The sequence below is a fragment of the Gopherus flavomarginatus genome, chromosome 21 (assembly GCF_025201925.1).
Source record: "Gopherus flavomarginatus isolate rGopFla2 chromosome 21, rGopFla2.mat.asm, whole genome shotgun sequence".
Taxonomy (NCBI): Eukaryota; Metazoa; Chordata; order Testudines; family Testudinidae; genus Gopherus; species Gopherus flavomarginatus.
In genome coordinates this window covers 15994512-16013723 of record NC_066637.1, presented here as the reverse complement: position 1 = coordinate 16013723, position 19212 = coordinate 15994512, and the positions used below count along the sequence as shown (strand labels likewise).

The window sequence follows — 19212 nt, the reverse complement described above, 5'->3', positions numbered from 1 at the left end:
CATATGACCCTTATCAGAGCGCTTCAGACCCAAGAGACAGATCGGGGGTTGGATCCCCAACCCCTCCCCCTTTGAAGGTGTGGTGGGCGGAAGGCAGCCAGATCCCAGGTGGGGTTCGGTTAGGGTCCATCTCAACAGCCCATCTCATGACGCTGCAGAAGTAGCCTGGCTATCTCACTGGCGCAGGCTCCCTGATGAAATTTTCACATTTCAGGATGGCAGCCTCTCTTGAGAGAGAATTTGACTCATCCCACCAGCCAGAGCCTAGAGGTGCATAGACTTGGGGGGCAATACCCCACAATTCCACCTGTTTTCTGTTCTCCCCTTTTAGGGAATAGGTTGCGACTGAATTTGCCTGTGGGTCGCTCACAACCAGCAAAACATAGAATATCAGGGTTGGAAGGGACTTCAGGAGGTATCTAGTCGAACCCCCTGCTCAAAGCAGGACCAATCCCCAACTAAATCATCCCAGTCTCCATCCTGCGCTCCTCCTCCAAGCCATGAAAGCCATCTATCTGTGCAGCACTGAAATCTCTACAGGAAGATTCCAGCTCCTGTGGGGCACAAGAATTGTTCATTTGCTGTAATCTCAGACTCTGCGCAGCAGCTATAAAAACAGGTTTCAATGAGCTGTGGGTAAACATGTAACCTGACTCAGGTTCTCAGGAGGAGCTGGAGCACAATTCGGCGTGCAGTTTTATTTAACCCTACTCCGCTAAGCGTCAGAGCTGTTCTGAGAACACAGCCCATGGGTACTGTACATGCCACAGGCTTAGTGAGGTCAAACTCATCAACTCAGGAAAGCCATTAGTCAAATATAACAGGTGAGAGTGAGACAGGCCCAAGCCATGGCCAGGCCCCAGAACCAGAGTTTTCACCTATAGTCCCAGGCCTTCACACCTTGTCGTCAGTCGTGCTCTGAGTTCAGTAGCCCTGCTGGCCCCTTGTGTCTGGGGTCTTCCAGCTAGTTGTCCCACTGAGGCTGTTGGGGAACTCTAGCCCTCCCTTTCTACCCTGGCTTCCAGCTCAGAGATCATTGTGGCAAATGGTTAAGGTCTATAGGGTCAGACCTCTTGCTTCTTCCCTGGGCTACATCCCACTGTGTGTTCACCTTCTCAGGTGGCATCTGCCCTGGGGTCACACCCCTAGCCTCAGTCCTCAACAAAACAAAGGAAAAGAAACTGACAGAAATAAAGAGCTTCTCTGTCCTATCTGGATCCTCCAGCCATCTGTCCTACCACCTCTGTCTGTCCTGATCCCTTTGTACCCATGTCCTACCATTCTGCACTCACAGGCAGCCACAGGCAGTTTGGGTCTCTGCTGTGCTACTCTCTGGAAGCTGAGGATAAAAGAGGTCCGTCCCTCTCCCCAGGCTGGGCCCTTCTGAGCTGAGCATCTCCCTTTTTACAGCTTCTCCTCCAAGATCGGCATACCCCATGGGTGTGACTAGGTGGAGCTGCCTGGGCCCAGACCTGCTCCTTAACCTCTGCTCGCCCAGTGCAGGGATTGTATGTCCCATCACATCTTGCCTACAGCCACAGTAACACAGCTGTGAGACCCGCGTCCAGCAACTGCAAGCCCAGGTTTACAATGCTGTGTAGACAGACCCCTGAGGCATAGACAGGGAAGTGACTTGCCCAAAGTCGCTCAACAGGCCCATGGCAGAGCTAGAAATTGAGCCCAGGTCTCCTGATTCCCAGTCTAGTGCTCTAGCCACTAGGCTGCACTGCCTCCAGTCCCAGCACTTGAGCTGAGTTCTCTAGGGAGTAGTTCAGAATCGGTCTATATCCTGATAGCTGGTGACATCCAGATGTAACGCTTCACCTGGCAGGTCTTCTTTTGTGTTTGGGTCCCCACCTGCTGAAGCTGTTGATTTGCAATTAACGCAGTAGAGCGGAATGACTAATGGCACGGGCGGAGTTCCCCACACCACACCACACCCCATTGTTTTTGTGTCCTTTGCATATTTGATGTTTGTTCCCTCTGACTCGGAGCAGCGGACTGGCTCCCAGGCGCTCGCTCATTAGACAAAGACAGTGACAAAGGAATGGCGGAGTCTCTCCAGCCACAAACCTCGCCTCCCACACTGGTCACACATTGAACCAGTCCACCTCAGAGGCACAGCATGTACACAAATACCTGCGCCAGCACAGCCTCCACCATCTACACACCTCCCACCTCTTCACTCACATACACCGGCACCAACCCCCTCGCACCACACACAGGAGCGGCGCCAGCGTTTTTGGAGCCCTAGGTGGGGGTCCTTCTGCGCTCCCGATCGTTTGTGGCAATTCTGCGGTGGAGGGGGGTCCTTCCGCGCTCCTGGTCTTCAGGGCACTTCGGCGACGGGTCCCGGAGTGAGTGAAGGACCCACCGCTGAATTGCCGCCGAAGACCCAGAGTGCGGAAGGACCCCTGCCGCCGAATTGCCGCCAAGGTCGGCAAAATACCACCCTCCCAAATCCTGGCATCTTAGGCAACCGCCTAGGTCACCTAAATGGAAGCACCAGCCCTGACCTCACACCCACACACCAAGCACCTATCCCCCTACGTCTCCTGGACACACACCCCTAATACTTATTCACTCACATTGCAAAGATCCCACACACACTTAGCAAATATCTATCCAGCCACATCTCATTGACACACATACCAAATATCTTCCTCTATACACACTTATCCACAAAAATCTCACCCCCATCCCCCAAACACCTGTGCACACATATACTGGTGCACCCCTCATCCACATGTACCACAACAACTACAGCCCCAACCTTTCACCTCACAAACACACAGTGCTCACCTGCTTCACTACATACACACAAACTCACACCCAGCTCTACATCAGCTGTAACACACACACACACACGCGCGCGCCTCCCAAACTAACCCTCTCACATCACAAGTACACACTGCATACACATTGGCCACACACAATACACACTTCCCACAGATTTCCAGCACAAATGGATCCTGCGCAACACAACCATACAGTCACACACGCCTCCACCCCTTTCAGCCTTACCCACCCATATCACAAGTGCACAGGATGTCCCCTACGCTACTCACCCACTTCACTCACCAGCCACTTACTTCACACACGTTTATGTGTGCACACACACACACCCCACAGCTACCCACCCATCTCCCCAGAGCTACATCCTACACCGCCACACATACCACATGCCCCAAGTCCCTATCCACCCACGTTACACACGCCAACAACCGCCCACCATCCACGCCTACCAACGCACACACAGACCTCCCTGCTCCAGTCACACACTCACATCACACGTCCCGCCCTCACCCAGCCCCAAAAAATAGAATAAAAATCATCCCGCTCAGGGAAGAGAAAAAACAAACAGCCAGGAAACATTCTCTGGATTAAATGAGAAGCTAATCCCATTTAAGACAGGTCTGTTTATTTGCATTGCATTAGATTGTTTTATCCTCCCCCTGAGCAAACTGAGGAGCTCCCTGGTTACCCTCACATGACACAGCACGCGAGGCTTGGCACACACACACGGCCTAATATAGACTTCCAATTATCTTTTAATTTCGCTCCTGTCTTCATTTGTTCATTTCACTCTTTTTTTTTTTAAAGCAATAATTTCTTTCATTCCAAGCTGGCTATGGCTGCTCCGGAGACTGGCTGCGCCTGCCATGCTCAGCCCACTGTAGCAAGAGGACTTTGTGACTTTCCAAGCAGCTCCCTTCACTCGCCATTACTGAACTTCAGGTCACAGGTCTCGCTGGAAAGGAGGAAGACTGGGAATGCCTCCCTGCCCGTTCCTGCCCCTGCCTCCTTCCCTGGCCCAGGGCACTCAAATTCATGGCTACTTACTCACATGACAGACGGAGCCTTGGCGCAGAGAGGGGTGACACAGCGTTCCCACCACCTGCTCCGCCTGATGGGAACGGGTTGCGGTACATCCCTCCGCCTCCACCCCCCGACAAGTGCTTTGGGGAGGGAGGATGAGGAGCAGGGAGAGGAGGGGCTGTGAACCACATCTGGAAACAAGCACCCCAGGCTGGATCCTCCGCTGGTGTAAATCAGCAATGCTCCATTGACGTCACTGGAGTTTTACATCAATTGATGCCAGCCGGGGATCTGGCTCTATAATGCTAGTTGCAAGGTTAGAAAGGCAGCCTGTCTGCTCCCAGAGCTGCTCCGGCTGCAAGAGGCGGAGGCCTCCCACAAGGAAGCTAGAGGATGCAGGATTGTGGTACATGGCCAGTCTTGAATCTGCCTCTGAACTTTGGGGTGCTTAGCCAATCCTCGCCCATTGCAGGGCAGAGCCCGCTGTGATGTTATCCCCCTAGAAGTGAGGGAATGATCTGAAGGTTTGTAAGCAGCTGGCATTCCCACCCTGCTCCTAAAGCAGCACATTGACACACTGGCCCAAACTTTCCCCTCCCCTGGGCATTTGCCTTTATGGTTCGTTTGAACACCATCACCACATAAACCTCAGCTCATGCTTTGCCCTGAGCATGGCTATTCTTCGGGATTTTCCAAGATGGATGGACGGATTGATTGACACAGACCCTGCCTCAAAGAAAGATTGGACCCTTTATACCTCTAAGTTGGAACTAAGAGGATCTCCCCGTCAGTCCAGTTTTCAGCAGGCAGGCGTCCACCGCATGAGAACGCCGCCCCAACTGGCACCCTTGCCGTCAGCAGATAAGGACTAGCCAGGCCACGAAGCTGGACTGTCCTCTCACCAAGAGAGGGCATGCCTCCAAGGCCAGGAGTGAGGTTCATTGGCAGGGCAGTATGCAGGGAAGCTTTTCAAAGTGATCTGTTCTGGGTGGGTAAACAGAGGCCTTCATGCTCCAGGACTGTCAATCCTGCCCTTGTTCCTTTACTGTCTCCCCATCCATGGGCCCACCAAGCCCTGAGAGGGCCTCATCAACTCCTCCTGGCAGTGGCCAAGCTGGCAGTCCATCAGTACAGGAGGTGGGAGATAGATGGAGGCCAGTCCTCTGCGACTGCGTGGCCTTTTTCTAGCCCCTTGTCCAGGCATGTGTCCTGTACGTGGTATCCCATCTCCTTGGACTCCTTCTCACATCGGTGGGCTGTCTATGGTTCTCTTCTTGGCATCCCTCAATTTGACACCGTGACTCTCCCTCCCCACCCCCCCAGCAACACACACACAGTTTGCTCATTCTTTGTCCCCAGTAATCAGTTAAATTCTCAGTTCCTGGTCCCTCCCTCACCTGAGATGGGGGCAGGGGCTTTCATTCTTTTCATGGACTTCTCCCACCATCCAGGATTTAAAGAGGTCGGCCCTTTTCCATAGCTACTATATTCGTGATAAGCTGAAAACAAATGGGCCCTTTTAAAAAAAAATCGTTGAAAGGTACTTAGAAAAATCTGTGGGCTGGCTTGGGAAGCTATTTTCACCTTTCCTTTGCCTTTCTACTTGTATTTTTTCTAAGTCTCTCTGTTTACCCGGGTAATAAAGCCAGCCCCATGTCACTCGCTGTCTGTTGCCTGGCATGCACATTTGCACCGGAGCGCAGCCCAACCCACCTTGCTCAAATATGCAAAGCTGCTATGGAAAGCAGACTCTGCATGCTCCAGCCGTCAGCTGGAAGCCTCTGCCAGTCTACCTGCTGCAGGTGAAAGTCACCTTGCTCCCAAACGCTAGAGAGAGAGGCCTGCTTTGCCTTGAGCTTGTCCCAGCTTGGCAATCATTAATCAGATTCGTCACATTCCCGACTGCTGGCCTGTTATGGAAGAATGACCAACGGGGCTCAAGTCAGCCAGGACTGGCTGTCAGACATGCAGCTCGTTGGGAAGCTGGCACTTTCCGCAGCGGCTCTGCTCCTACTGACTTTGGCTTATAGATTCTATAAGTCCCGACCATCCAGCAGCGGGATCAGAAACGCTGAGCATGTGACGGAGCAGAGAGAACAGGCTGGATCCGGAAGGGGAGTCGCAGAAGAAACACCACGGGGACTCAGGAACAGGCAAGTCAACAGCAATGGGGTGAGGCCAAGCACCAGCAAAGGGAATCAAAGTGCACACCTGGGTGGGACGGTCACAGCGGGAACATGGGGCTCACAAAGCACACCGCCCAGGGAAGATCAAAGGCTGCCGAAGGGGAAGGAGGAGGAGAAAGAGAAGGGAAAAGAGGCTTGTCAGCTGGTCACCGAATCACAGCCAAAAAAAAAGCAGCCTGTTTTTGAGGGACAGGGGCAAAGTCCAGGTGAGGTCCTGAACGTGGCGACAGCAGACGGTGCAGAGCAGGAGGCACCGGTGGCAGGAACAGAAGCCAGGGGTAAGCGTAACATTTGCAGTCTGGCATGCAAACCGGACAGCTCCATCGATGACAGCAGGGGGGCCAGCTGGGATGTAGCCTCGCAGCAATCTGGGTGTAGCGTCAGCCTCAGGCACAATCCTTGCAGCACCCAAGCAGGAAATGCTGCTGAGCTCACAGCAACTGACAGATCCACCCCAGACACTGAGGAGGAGGAAGCAGGAGACATGAGTGAGAGTTTGGCCTGGAACCAGGAGGCCTCGGCTGGCCAGGAGAGGATTCAGACCCTCAATGCTACAGCGGACATGGGCTTAGCCATCAACCAAAGTGATCAGAGGTCTGATGCCTCCTACACTTTCTCCTCCGTTGCAAAGATACAGGTGGAGGAAAACTATATTACAGAGAGGCAGCCCAGGGAGGAAAAGCCGTGGCAGTCCACATCCTCCACTACTAGCCTACGAGGCAAGGTCTATGACTACTACGTCCAGTCCACCTCGCAGTCTGTGTCGAAGGAGCGGCCCTGCTCGTACACCGACTCACTCTACCACCCGGACAAAATCCACGAAGAGCTAAGTGAATGTGAGACTTGGCTGCGCCTGTCTACGCCCCAAGAACCAGCCAGTGAGTCAGCTGTGGGAGATGAAGACCGAGCTTCACCAACAGCAAACATCCCACCCATCTCTCCCCGTCTCCTGCCTTTCAGACATCCCGCAGAGAGCATGGAGCCGGCAGACTGGGGTGGCGCATCTGATCCGGGCAGCTCCTTCTCGCCCGCCCACAAGACAGCTGAACCGGAACGCAGGTTTGGCAGGAAAGAGAGTTTCCATCAAATTGCAGATAACCCCGAACTTCAGGTGCAGATGGAAGGGTTCGGGGCTTTGACGCCAGCTGGCAGAAGATCTGACTCAAGCACTCCCCCTGCCAGTCCCCTCCACTCCAGATCCATCGTTTCCCCGGTGGAATCATTTCACAGCCTCCAGTCTCATGCAGGCAATGAACCCAGAGTGGAACTTGTTGCTGGTGCCAACTTCTTCAAAGTCCCATTAAGCTTGCAGTCTGATGTGGACATCCACCTGGATTTGGGGAACTGCTATGATGTCCTGTGCATGGCCAAGAAGCAGAAACTGGACAGTCTCCAGGAGGCAGCATATAAGGTCATGAGCGACAATTACCTCCAGGTCCTGAAGAACCCGTCTATCTTCGGGCGCCTCAATGCCAGGGAGAGGGAGCTGATCCTCCTGAGGAGGATGAAGGGCAGGAAATACATCACCGTAGCAGACGTTAGCACGCAGGAGCAGAGCTTGCACACCAGCAGGCTCTGTTACTATGATAATGAAGGCGACGTCTGGCATCCCCTGTCCTATATGCCAGTGGAGGCGGTTTCTAGGGGCTGCGCAGTCTGCAGCATGTTCAATTACCTCTTCGTGGTGGCTGGCTGCAAAGGGCTGGGCCAGCACCAGAAGCCTTCCAACAGGGTTTTCTGCTACAATCCCCTGACCAGTATTTGGCAGGAGATCTGCCCACTGAACCAAGCCAGACCTCACTGCAAGCTTGTCGCCTTGGATGGATACCTGTATGCAATCGGGGGAGAGTGCCTCTATACTGTGGAAAAGTATGACCCCCGCCAGGACCGGTGGACCTTCACGGCGCCGCTGCCCAATGATACCTTTGCCGTGGCCCACACCGCGACGGCGTGCGACGGGGAGATTTATGTGACCGGGGGCACACTGCGCTACATGTTGCTCCGGTATGTCAGCCGGTCGGACAACTGGAAGGTCAGCATCACCAGCGGGAGCAAGGACCGGACCACCGAAATGGTCACCGCCGGTGGCTTCATCTACCGCTTTGACCTCAACCGCAGCATGGGCATCAGCGTCTACCGCTGCAGCCCAAAAGCCAAGCTGTGGTACGAGTGTGCCACCAAACGCATGCCTTTCCCACCCTGCTTCCAGTGTGCCGTGGTGGAGAACCTGGTCTATTGCATCAGCCACCAGTTCAACATCAGGTTCCTGGCTGACCACGTCTCACCACGCTTCGGAGTCAAGGAGTTACAGCTTTTCCCTTCCCCCCGAGGGACCCTCCTCCCCATCGTCCTGGTGCTGCCAGATAGAGGCATGGTGCAAACAAGGGTCTGATGAGAAGCTAAAAAAACCCTGATTCTTCTCTTTTCTTTTGTCCTGGGCTAAAGGGCCAAAGGCAGCTTCCAGAGCCACCGAACTCGGCACCCGTCAAATCCAGACTTCCCTGAAGTCCAGGGATATTCATTTCCACGCTTCTAATTCAACCCATTATAGAGATGATCCAACTGTGGCATTAGGATCCAGACTTGGGGGGAGGGCTTCTATCCTTGGTTCAAACCCTTCTCTAACTAAAAAGCAGGAGAAACAAAACTGGCTAACTGTATATTTCCATTGTTGGCAAACGCCTCCCACTAGTAGCTCCCGTTCAGCAGACACAGAAGATGCAAACAGTGGGTTGGGTGAGTGCATTTTTGGGGGGGGATATTTAAATGCCTGTAAACGTTGGTGCAAATTAAATGCAAGCCTCAGACTCCTGGGAAGTTGTCAAAGTGGCTGTGGGTGGAGCAAAGTTTGGGACACCACTGTAAAGTAATTCCCCACTGTGCCTCGTGCGATACATCGCTACGACTTACCAGCAAGGGGTGTTTCTTATGTACCAGAAAGACAGCTGCAAGGGGAAGCTCCCTGGAGGTTTTTCGAGTATGCAGGTGGAGATGGGAAATCTGAAAGGGACAGCATCCAGACTGTGTCCTTTGCACCAGGACCATGCCAAGAACTTCAGCTGCCTGGGAGGGCTGGAACTGAGGCAGGGTCCGGCCATTGGCATCATCACCTAAAGCAAGCAGCTGCGCTGCGATCCCCAGCAGGGAGGTTGGGAGCTGAATGCGGAGCCAGCTCAGGGCCATGGCACACTGGCAGGGCATCAAGGAGAGAGTGGGCCTTGTTTATGCTCAGGCCAAGATCACTGAGGGAGTAAAGAGACAATTTCAGCCTCCGCCGGGCCTGCCAAGACAGCACAATACGTTTTTAAAAGGCTAGAGAGCTGGGCCACTTCCAAAAATAGCCCCAAGGCCCAGCCCACACTGAATGCAGTTGCAGTTTCCATGGCAAATGCCAGTGAGAAGAACTTTGCCCCAGCTACTGAGCCAAGCATGGAGATCAGCTACCTGCTCTGGGCCCGGGTCACCGCTGGCCCACAGGCCCTTTGCACTGGCTGTGAAAAGCAGCGGCCCAGCCCCCCGGTGAACAAGGCATTCCTTACAGCTGTCTGTGCTCCCCCCTCCTCCTCCTCAGCGAGAGCTCCAGGTACAAGGGGCATTCTGGGCACGTCAGGGGGAAGGAGGGCCATGTGGCTGGGGTAGGTGATTCCCTGCCCGCCATAATGGGCATAAGGCAACTGGGTGAAAGTTAAAAATCCACCAGCAGGCACTTGAGTCCAAACCAGCCCCTGGCAGCCACAGAATCTGGGGGGACGTATTGCCCCCCAACTAGGGTGACCAGACAGCAAATGTGAAAAATTGGGACGGGGGAGGGGGGTAATAGGAGCCTATATAAGACAAAGACCCCAAAATCGGGAGAGTCCCTATAAAATCTGGACACCTGGTCACTCTATCCCTCTTTAGCCCTTACCCCCAATGCCTTCATACTCAAACAGCACTCTGCTGCATAGAATATTATTGCAATATCTCTATATTATGGTAGTACCTAGAGTCTCCAGTCTGGATCAGTCCCCACGGATGAACAGCAACATAAGGCTAACTGTTGTTAACTGTCAAGTCATTTAACCACTCTGTGCCTCAGTTTCCCCCAGCTGTAAAAGAGGGATAACGATATTTAGCTACCTTACAGAGCATTGCTAAGCTAACTCAAGTCAGGGAAGAACATTAAAGCCCTTCCGTGCAAGATGCTATCTCTTTATCGATCTTAGGGATATCCAAAGCACCTCTTGCCTTGTTATCTAAATGCTATAGAAGTACAAATGTTTGGTATTAAATAAAGCTAACCAAGATTGGGTTGTGCATCTTTTAAAATCTGTAATGGAAGCTACAAGAAAGGAAAAGAACAGTAACAATATTCTGAAGTGAGTTAGCAAATTAAAACAAGAATGTCTTTGCAAAAAGTTTAATAGGCACAACTGCCTTAATATCTCATCCTGCAAATGGAGCCAGTTCAGCTGTCTATCGGTCAAGCAGATGCTGTGGTATAAGTGTGCCAGTTATCTCAGCTCTGATTGGCTCGGGGAAAAAGGGATTGCACAAGTCTACATCTGCTTTTGAAGGAGGCACTGCAAGGTAAAATCCTTTAACAAGAGCAAATGAGTCCCTTAACATGATGGCTGGGACAAAGGTGTGACATTGCACCCCATAATGCTTTATAGAAACATGCTTATGAATGTAAATATGACATAACTGGAATAGGTTTTATGCTAGATATGCCATGTAACATACCTCTGCAAAGGTTATGGGCTACTGAATGTATTCATCCTATTCTTATGCATGTATCATTCTTATATCGGAAGTTAGGCGTGTTGGCTTTATACTTGTATTTAAAGTGTTTGCTGTAGAAAGCACCTAAGAAGATTTGATCAACATAGTGTAGGAAGGGGTTATTCAAGTAAATGGAAGTACTTGGCAAACAATTGACCTTGATGGATGCCAATCCACAAATGAGCTTTCCTGGGAACGTCCCTAAAGGGAACTAAGTCATGCATGGACATGTCACTTGCCCATGTGACTCCAAAACGCCATCTTGTAGAGGGGATTCGACATGGGGGAGGGAGATGTTTAGACTCACAAGGAAAAACTATATAAAGCCTTGGGAGACCCCTCCATTTGGTCTTCAGCTGGCTCAAGAAATAGCCTCTCCACCCCCAAAGGATACCTGAAAGAAACTGGAACAAAGGACAGTAACCAGAGGGGTGTGAGTGACTGCTGGACCCAGACTAGAAGGAGGCTAGTCTGTAAAAGAAGCGTATTGAAACATCTCTGAGGGTGAGATTTTATCTGTATTCAGTTTTCTTACTGTATTAAGCTCAGACTTGTGTGTTTTATTTTATTTTGCTTGGTAATTCACTTTGTTCTGTCTGTTATTACTTGGAATCACTTAAATCCTACTTTTTGTATTTCATAAAATCACTTTTTTACCTATTAATGAACCCAGAGTATATATTAATACCTGGGGGGGGAGGGCAAACAGATGTGCATTATTCTCTAGCAGTGTTGTAGAGGGCGAACAATTTATGAATTTACCCTGTATAAGCTTTATACAGAGTAAAACAGATTTATTTGGGGTTTGGGAGTTGAGTATCTGAATGCTGGAAACAGGAGCTCTTCTTAAGCTGTTTTCAGTTAAGCCTGCAGCTTGTGGGGGATGTGGTTCCAGGGTGACCAGACAGCAAATGTGAAAAATCTGGACAGGGGGTGGGGGTCATAGGAGCCTATACAAGAAAGACCCAAAATCGGGACTGTCCCTATAAAATTGGGACAACTGGTCACCCTATGTGGTTCAGACCTGGGTCTGTGTTTGTAGCAGGCAAGCATGTCTGGCTCAAACAAGGCAAGGCACTGAAGTCCCAAGCCGGCAGGGAAAGCAGGGGCAGAGGTAGTCTCAGGACACCAAGTGGCAGTCTGAAGCGGGTTTCTGTGATCCAACACAAGGAAAAGAAACTTTAGGAGTAAAATTCAAGGTGTGAATTTTATCATCGTCCTAAAGGAGGAGAACCAGGGAATGGTGATATTCAAGATATCAAGGTCTGATCCAAAGCCCACTGAAATTAATCAAGGAAGTGTGTCTCCCAGCAGAGGTAGACAGACTTGTGCTAGCTTCACTCCAGCTATTGGGCTAAAAATAACAGTGTGGACGATGCAGCTCCAGCTGAGGTTTGGACTAACCCCTAAGGTCCAAGGTTGCCTGCCCCAGATGGCAGCTAGCTTGAGCTGCTCCTGGAGCTGGTAATTCTGAAATAAATCAGGGGCAATTTGAAAACAATTTTTTTTGAAATTTTCCTCAAATCAAAAAGAAAAACATATATTTGGGGGTCAAACAAAGCGTTCCATTCAGCCCCAGATTAAATCTTTCCATTTTGAACCTTTTAAAACCTTTTTTTAAAAAAAATTAATGAAATTGAAGGAAATTTCTAAATAAAAAGTTGCTTCGATTAAAAAAAAAATCAAAATTGTTTGATTTTGAAAATGGCCAAACAAAATAGTTGTACTTTTCAGGGGGTTCGACTGAAACCATTCGGCAAAATCAACACGAGTTTCAGCAACGCCAAAACATGTTGCAATCTGCCTTTTAAAAAACATAAAAAAATAAAAGAAACACAATGTTTGGCCAAGAATGTCACCCAGCTCTCATCAATGGTTCATAACCCTGAACCAATGCTAGCAAATGTGAGAGAGTCAGTATGGGTTCTTGACTGTGCATAGAGTTTTGTGGGTTCTAAACAGTGGTTCACTCAGCCTTAGTGTGAACCAGGTGTCCTGACCAAAATTCCAAGCTGGGTTATACAATTATGTCTCTCTAAACTTTCCCCTATCCTTTCAGTTGTATAAATCGTTCTTCATTAATTCTCCTTCTGAAACTACTACACAGCATTGCTTTGGGCTGTCAAACAACTGCCATGCTCAATCTCAGAGGTGGCTGCATTTCCATGGTGGGGGAGGGATCTCCGGTAGATGCCTTACCTGGCTCACAAAGGACAGAGCGCTGAGGATTAATGAAAGCTCATAAATTGCTTAGTGATAAAAAATAAAAGTGGTACTGCAGAGTATGATTATGTATTACTCACTTTTGATATCGGTATATTTGACCCAAGGTTAATGTTCTTTAAAAGTACATTTTGCGGGTGTGAATGTGGAAATAGCCTCGATGCAGTTTTTAATTTTTAAATTCATGCATCTCAATTTTACAAAGATTAGTACTGTGTAATCACATGCCCTATTACGGTATCCTTATTACTGTAAATGCCCCAAATTGCATAATTAAGATCCATAACCTGCCATAATCATTAATGCGCTTTCCATCCCAGGTGTTTCAAAATACAGTTTTGTCAAAGCACTAAAAGCAATTAATCAGGCGTGTGCGGTAAGTGATCACAAGTTTTTAATTTGCAGGGAGGTCTAGTGTTTTTTGAGCATGCATGAGGCCAAACTGTTCCAAAGGCCATTGAAATCAGTGGGGGAGGGGAGGTGAAGGGGGGGAAGGTTTCCATTGACTTCAGTAGATTTTGGATTGGCCCCTAAAAGAGGATAGCGAAGTGCCCTCCAGGGCCTTGATCCTGCTGACTTTTATACACGTGCTTAGTTTTACACATGCAAGTAGCCCCCTTGATTTGAAAGGAGCTGCTCACGTGTGTAAAGTTAAGAACATGTATAAGTGTTAGGAAGAGCAAGGCCCATATGTCTGCAGGGTATAAATGCAAAGAAGGACGACTATTGACAATGCAGTGGAAACAACTAAGGGTGATAGGATGAAACCAAGTAAAGAACCGTTTAGGATGAAATGTCGGGTTTAAGCCAACCTTCAGCTATTGGGGGTTGGGCGGAGATTTCACCAGGGGCAGGTTATCCCAAAACTGCCTAAACTGGCATTTCATGCACATTCCTCTAAAGCATCTAGCAGCAGCCTCTCTCTTGGGGTCTGATCCAGTATGGAAAATTCCAATCAAAAACCAGCCTAACCAGGAGATCTATTATGCGGTAGAAGAATCTCCTAAGAGATAAGCCAGCGGCTTGGGCACTAGCTTGGGACATGCAGACCTGGATTCAAGTCCTTGCTCTGCCACAAACTTCCTGTGTGACCCTGGACATGTCACTTAGCCTCTCTGTGCCTCAGTTCCCCAAGCTGTAGAATGGGGTTAATAGCCCTGCCCTACCTCAGGGTGGTCATGCGAGGATAGATACAGTAATGATCGCGGGTACTCAGATGCTGTGGTAATGAGAGACAGAAGTACCTTAGATAGATTTAGTTGAAAAGAACAGAACAGCTTTGGAGACCATATCAGAGAGAACAAGAGTTCATTGGATCGTATAGACCAGGGGTGGCCAAGCTGGGGATCTGGAGTCATGTGTGGCTCTTCAGAAGTTAATATGCGGCTCCTTGTAAAAGCACCGAAGCCGGGGCTGGAGCTACAGGTGCCAACTTTCCAATGTGCCGGGGAGGGCTCACTGCTCAACCCCTGCCTCTGCCACAGGCCCTGCCCCCACTCCACCCCTTCCTGCCCCCTCCCCTGAGCCTGCCGGGCCCTTGCTCCTCCTCCCCCCAAGCCCCCTGCACACCACGAAACAGCTGATCAGGAGGTATGGGGAGGGAGGGGGAGGTGCTGATCAGTGGGGCTGCCAGTAGGCGAGAGGCTCTGGGAGTGGAGTAGAGCTCATGGGGGGCTGCTGACATATTACTGTGGCTCTTTGGCAACGTACATTGGTAAATTCTGGCTCCTTCTCAGGCTCAGATTGGCCACCCCCGGTACAGACTATGCGAGACTAATGGATTGTTCCCATTTCCAGTTCATATGAGAGTGTGGGACTAATAGCTTTGACTAGACACTAGGCACATGATGGGAAATCTCCCCTCCTCCCACCTATGCACTCTCCCAATTATTAGGCATTCTGTTTAGCTTGGGGCGACATTTGTAAGATGAGGAGCATGAGGGACATTCTGTGTCTGAGTACGGGCTGTTCTGAAGGCACCTGGATGCTGCGGGACGCTGGGCAGATGTCAGGAAACCATGTTGAGTTAGCCCTGCTCAAAAAGCACCTGTGCATTTGTCATCTAAATGACTGTGTGTGTGTGTCCCTTGCTACAGGCTGTGTCAGAACCAGAGGTGAAAGTAAGCCGGTATGGTCCGGTACGGTGTACCGGCAAGAGCCAGTACACCGTGCCGGACCACATCGGCTTCCTCTGCGGAGATTTAAAGGGCTCAGAGCTCCCGTGGCTGCAGGGAGCCCAGAGCCCTTTAAATTCCCCCCACAGCTCCGGCAGCCAGGCTGGGGCCGGGATTCAAAGGGCTCGGGGCTCCCCGCAGCAGCGGGAGCTCCGGGCCCTTTAAATCCCGGCCCCAGCCCGGCAAGGCTAGGGCTCCCCACAGCAGCAGGACCTCCAGGCCCTTTAAATCTACACTGGAGCTGTGGTGGGGATTTAAAGGGCCCAGAGGTCCACAGCAGCCAGCGCTCCGGGCCCTTTAATTTGCCCCTGAGCCCCGGGGGCTCCCAACCACATCTGCAGCTGGGAGCCCCGGGTTGATTTAAAGGCCCTGGGGCTCCCAGCCATAGCCGGTGCCCCAGGGCCTTTAAATCTTGAGAGGTCACGCCCCCTTCCCCCCCCACCCCCAAGACTACAGCAGTATCGGTAAGTCCTGTAAGTTACTTTCACCCCTGGTCAGAACTGAACATAAAACAGCAGCTGCCTCCAGCAGAGAGAGAGGGGCCTGGAAATTGAGAGGCACAGAAAACAAATGTCATATGGAAACAAATAATTCTCAGGTACCACAGTGCGTCCTGCACTAACAGCCACATGGAGCCCTCTGAAAAGGGGATGAAAAGCTGGTACCCGTAACCTGATGGCTTTCAGCAGCACATCAGCTGACATGAAGGAGGAAGCCAGGACTCCTGGGCAGGCAATGCAGCAGCCCTGGTGACACATGGAGGGGACCTCAGTTACAAGGTGTAACGGGCACTGAGCGGGGTGGGATTCTGGGGTCTGATCTTCAGGAATGCTGAGCATCCACAACTCTCACTGAAATCAACAGGAGCAGCTGGTGCTCAGCACCTTTGCACATCAGGCCGCAGGCTCCTGAGATGATATTGTCGGTGCTCAGAAGTTCATTGGGGTTTGCAACATGGAAGTTGTCTTGTTACTGATGGTTTTTTCCACTCACACTGCTTAGATTCCACTAGCAGAACAATCTCACCAACTCATGTGAAAAGGGTCAGAAGAGAAAAGAGTCATGGAGACCATGTATCAAAGTGCAGAGGCTTGCAAATATACAGTTCTATGCCCATAGCTGAATAACTTAATGAAATTCCAACGTGTGCATCGCAGAGTGACAAAACACCCCAAACAAGTTTAAATAACAATAAATAGTGAAATAACACAATAAACCCAGCCAGGCTGAGAGAGCAGATCACATTAAAATGTCAGGTCGATTACAAGAGGAAAATCAATCCCTCCTATCTGCGCAAGGAAAACATTATGTGATTTGAGAGAGACTTCCACTTCAATAATACACATAATTGTATTCCTCAGCCGCCCTGTCCATCAAAGCTGCAGCCGGCTCTTTTCAGCTGGGCAGTCTCAAGGTGATGCCCAGTGTGGAGGGAGATCATTTCTGCTTGCTCCTGCCCCTAGCCATCAAACAGGATTTTTAGCAAGTCCCTACTGTGCACTTAGAGATATACACAGTCGACCAAGACCATAAGTGCCGACTCCGTGGGTGCTCTGGGCCTGGAGCATCCAAGGAGGGAAGAGGGGGAAATGGTGGGTGCTGAGCACCCACCAACAGCCCCCCTATAAAAACCTCCCTCCCCAGCACCTCCTGCCCACTAGCGGGCCCCGCCAATCAGCACCTCCCCCTTCCTCCCCACACCTGCCACCCACTGCAATCAGCTGTTTTGCAGCATGCAGGAGGTTCTCAGGGGGAGGAGCGAGGACGTGGTGTGCTTGAGGGAGGGACAGAACGGTCAGGAAGAGGTGGGGCGGTGGTAGAGTGGGGGTGGGAAGAGGCTGGTGGGGGTGGGGTCTTGGGGGAAGTGGGCAGGGCCTGGGGCCGAGTACCCCACAGCACATTGGGAAGTCGGTGCCTGTGGCCAAGACAGTCATAAAATCAGGTCCCGGGGTCACATTGGCAATACTGAAGGCTCAGTAAAAGCCGCTCAGAGAAAACAGAGACCGCTCCGTAACTTTGCCCAGAACTCAATCCAAACCTTTTTTGAGGTTAGAATCAATGAGAGATTGATTCTTTCGGCTGCCCGTGGCTGCCACTAACAGGAGTCAATGGCTGAGTGCATGCTGGAATTCTCCATTGTTCTCAGGGGGAGTTGCTGGGAGCTGAGCTCCTTTGAACATCTGAGCCTAAAATTGTCACGTCTGCCCACCCTTAATCACGTGCAGATCTGGGCTGGCTACAGAGTTTGCTTCTATCCACCAGATACGCTCGTCATAGGATCCTTTCGTGCTCTGACAGGTACGCCTGGAGTGAGTATAAATGAGGTATTTTGCCACACCGTGCCACCTAGTGACGGAACAGTACAATACAATGTGAGCATTCCATTGCATCTCTGCCTTAAGTTCTAGGTTCCTACCATTGACAAATGCACATTGTCTCAAGTTCAGTACATATCAGTCTGTTAAGTGTCCCTGACCGGACATGCGGCTTTTTGCACACCTTGCGCATGTAGGCTGGAATGTAGGAGAGCCCTCCTGCCGACAAATCGCTGTTCACACCAGTGCTTTTCGTCAGTAAAACTTTTGTCGTTCGGGGGAGTGTTTTCTTAACACTTCTGAAGGACAAAAGTTTTGCAGCCGAAGTGCCAATGTAAACAAAGATTTAGCGTGGGAGTTTTCTTTTCTGGCCTCAGGACTTTTATGACAACAACTTTTAACACTCAAGTGTCTGTTTGCCGTTTCTAAGCTAATTTCAGGTTTTTCAAGTTTGTCAAGTTGCTCTAGGTTAGTGGTTTTCAGCCTGTGGTCCCCAGATCCCTGGGGGTCCACAGACTATGTCTGAGGGGTCTCCAAAAGGTTGTCTATCATCTTAGGCTTGAATAGAGACCGGGAATGGCTGAGCCATGACACAAATTGAATCTATTTCCCCATGTTAAGTATCCTCACACCTCTTGTCAAACTGTCTGTAATGGGCCATCTTGATTATCACTATAGAAGTTTTTTCTCTTAATTTAGCCTCTTAGAGTTAGTAGGCCAACTCTCACCTTTTCATGTTGTGTGTGTGTGTGTGTGTGTGTGTGTGTGTATATATACATCCTCACTATATGTTCCATTCTATGCATCTGATGAAGTGGGCTGTAGCCCACGAAAGCTTATGCTCAAATAAATTTGTTAGTTTCTAAGGTGCCACAAGTACTCCTGTTCTTTTTGCGGATACAGACTAACACGGCTGCTACTTTGAAACCTACCGTAGAACAGTGGTTTTCAACTATGTCTAAGATTTCCAGAGGGGTCCACGTCTCCATTTGAAATTTTTTTAGAGGTCTGCAAATGAAAAAAAGTTGTAAACCACTGCTCTGGGTTTTGCTGTTTCACCAGTTCAGACTGTTTTGCTATTCGAACAACTGTGTGTAGGATTAAGTCTCTTTTTAATTTGAGCTGCCGAGGAAGGTTTTTATCTGGTAACCAGCCTGTTTCTGATATTTGCATGTTTTACATTCGCAAAAATGAGTTTTCAGGCAGCGTATGCACCACTCTTATAAAACATTCAGTGGTTTTCCCTGGTCCTTGAAATCTCTGGTGAAAACACGCTCTTTCATAAATCACATTTCTCTGAGGTACAAAGTATGCATCAGATATAGCCAGGATCCTTTCATAGTCATTTGTGACTATCTTCAGTCAAGTCAAAGGGTTTAAAGATATGCCCTGCTTGTTTCTCCACAGCTTCCATTAAAAGATACCTGTATATCTCCAGTTTTTAAGTGGAGCTTAGTAGCAATGTGAAATCTTGCAAAAATGTCATTCCCAGTCTGTCCATTCTGAAGGTTTGTCAAAGCGGAAGCTCTCTAGGGCATGTTGAGGACCTCCTGCAACCTTTGTTGGTTTGTTCCTTCTTTTTTGTACTTAGTTTACTTCAGACAAGGTCATGTACCAGATATGGACTGTCTACAGAGCTTGCTTATACAAACCGTATGCACTCATCATAAGATGCTTTCCCAGGCATGTCTGAAGTCAGCTTAAATAAGGTATTTTATACACAGTGCCACC

The 19212-nt window shown here is 50.0% G+C and overlaps 1 protein-coding gene across 1 annotated transcript; it reads left to right on the top strand.

Moving 5' to 3' along the window:
* Positions 1-5496: 5496 nt before the first annotated feature.
* Positions 5497-9139, top strand: KLHDC7A (kelch domain containing 7A). Its single transcript, XM_050931323.1, has one exon. It carries the CDS (start codon positions 5743-5745, stop codon positions 8395-8397), a length of 2655 nt encoding a protein of 884 aa, XP_050787280.1. The 5' UTR covers positions 5497-5742; the 3' UTR covers positions 8398-9139.
* Positions 9140-19212: the final 10073 nt, after the last annotated feature.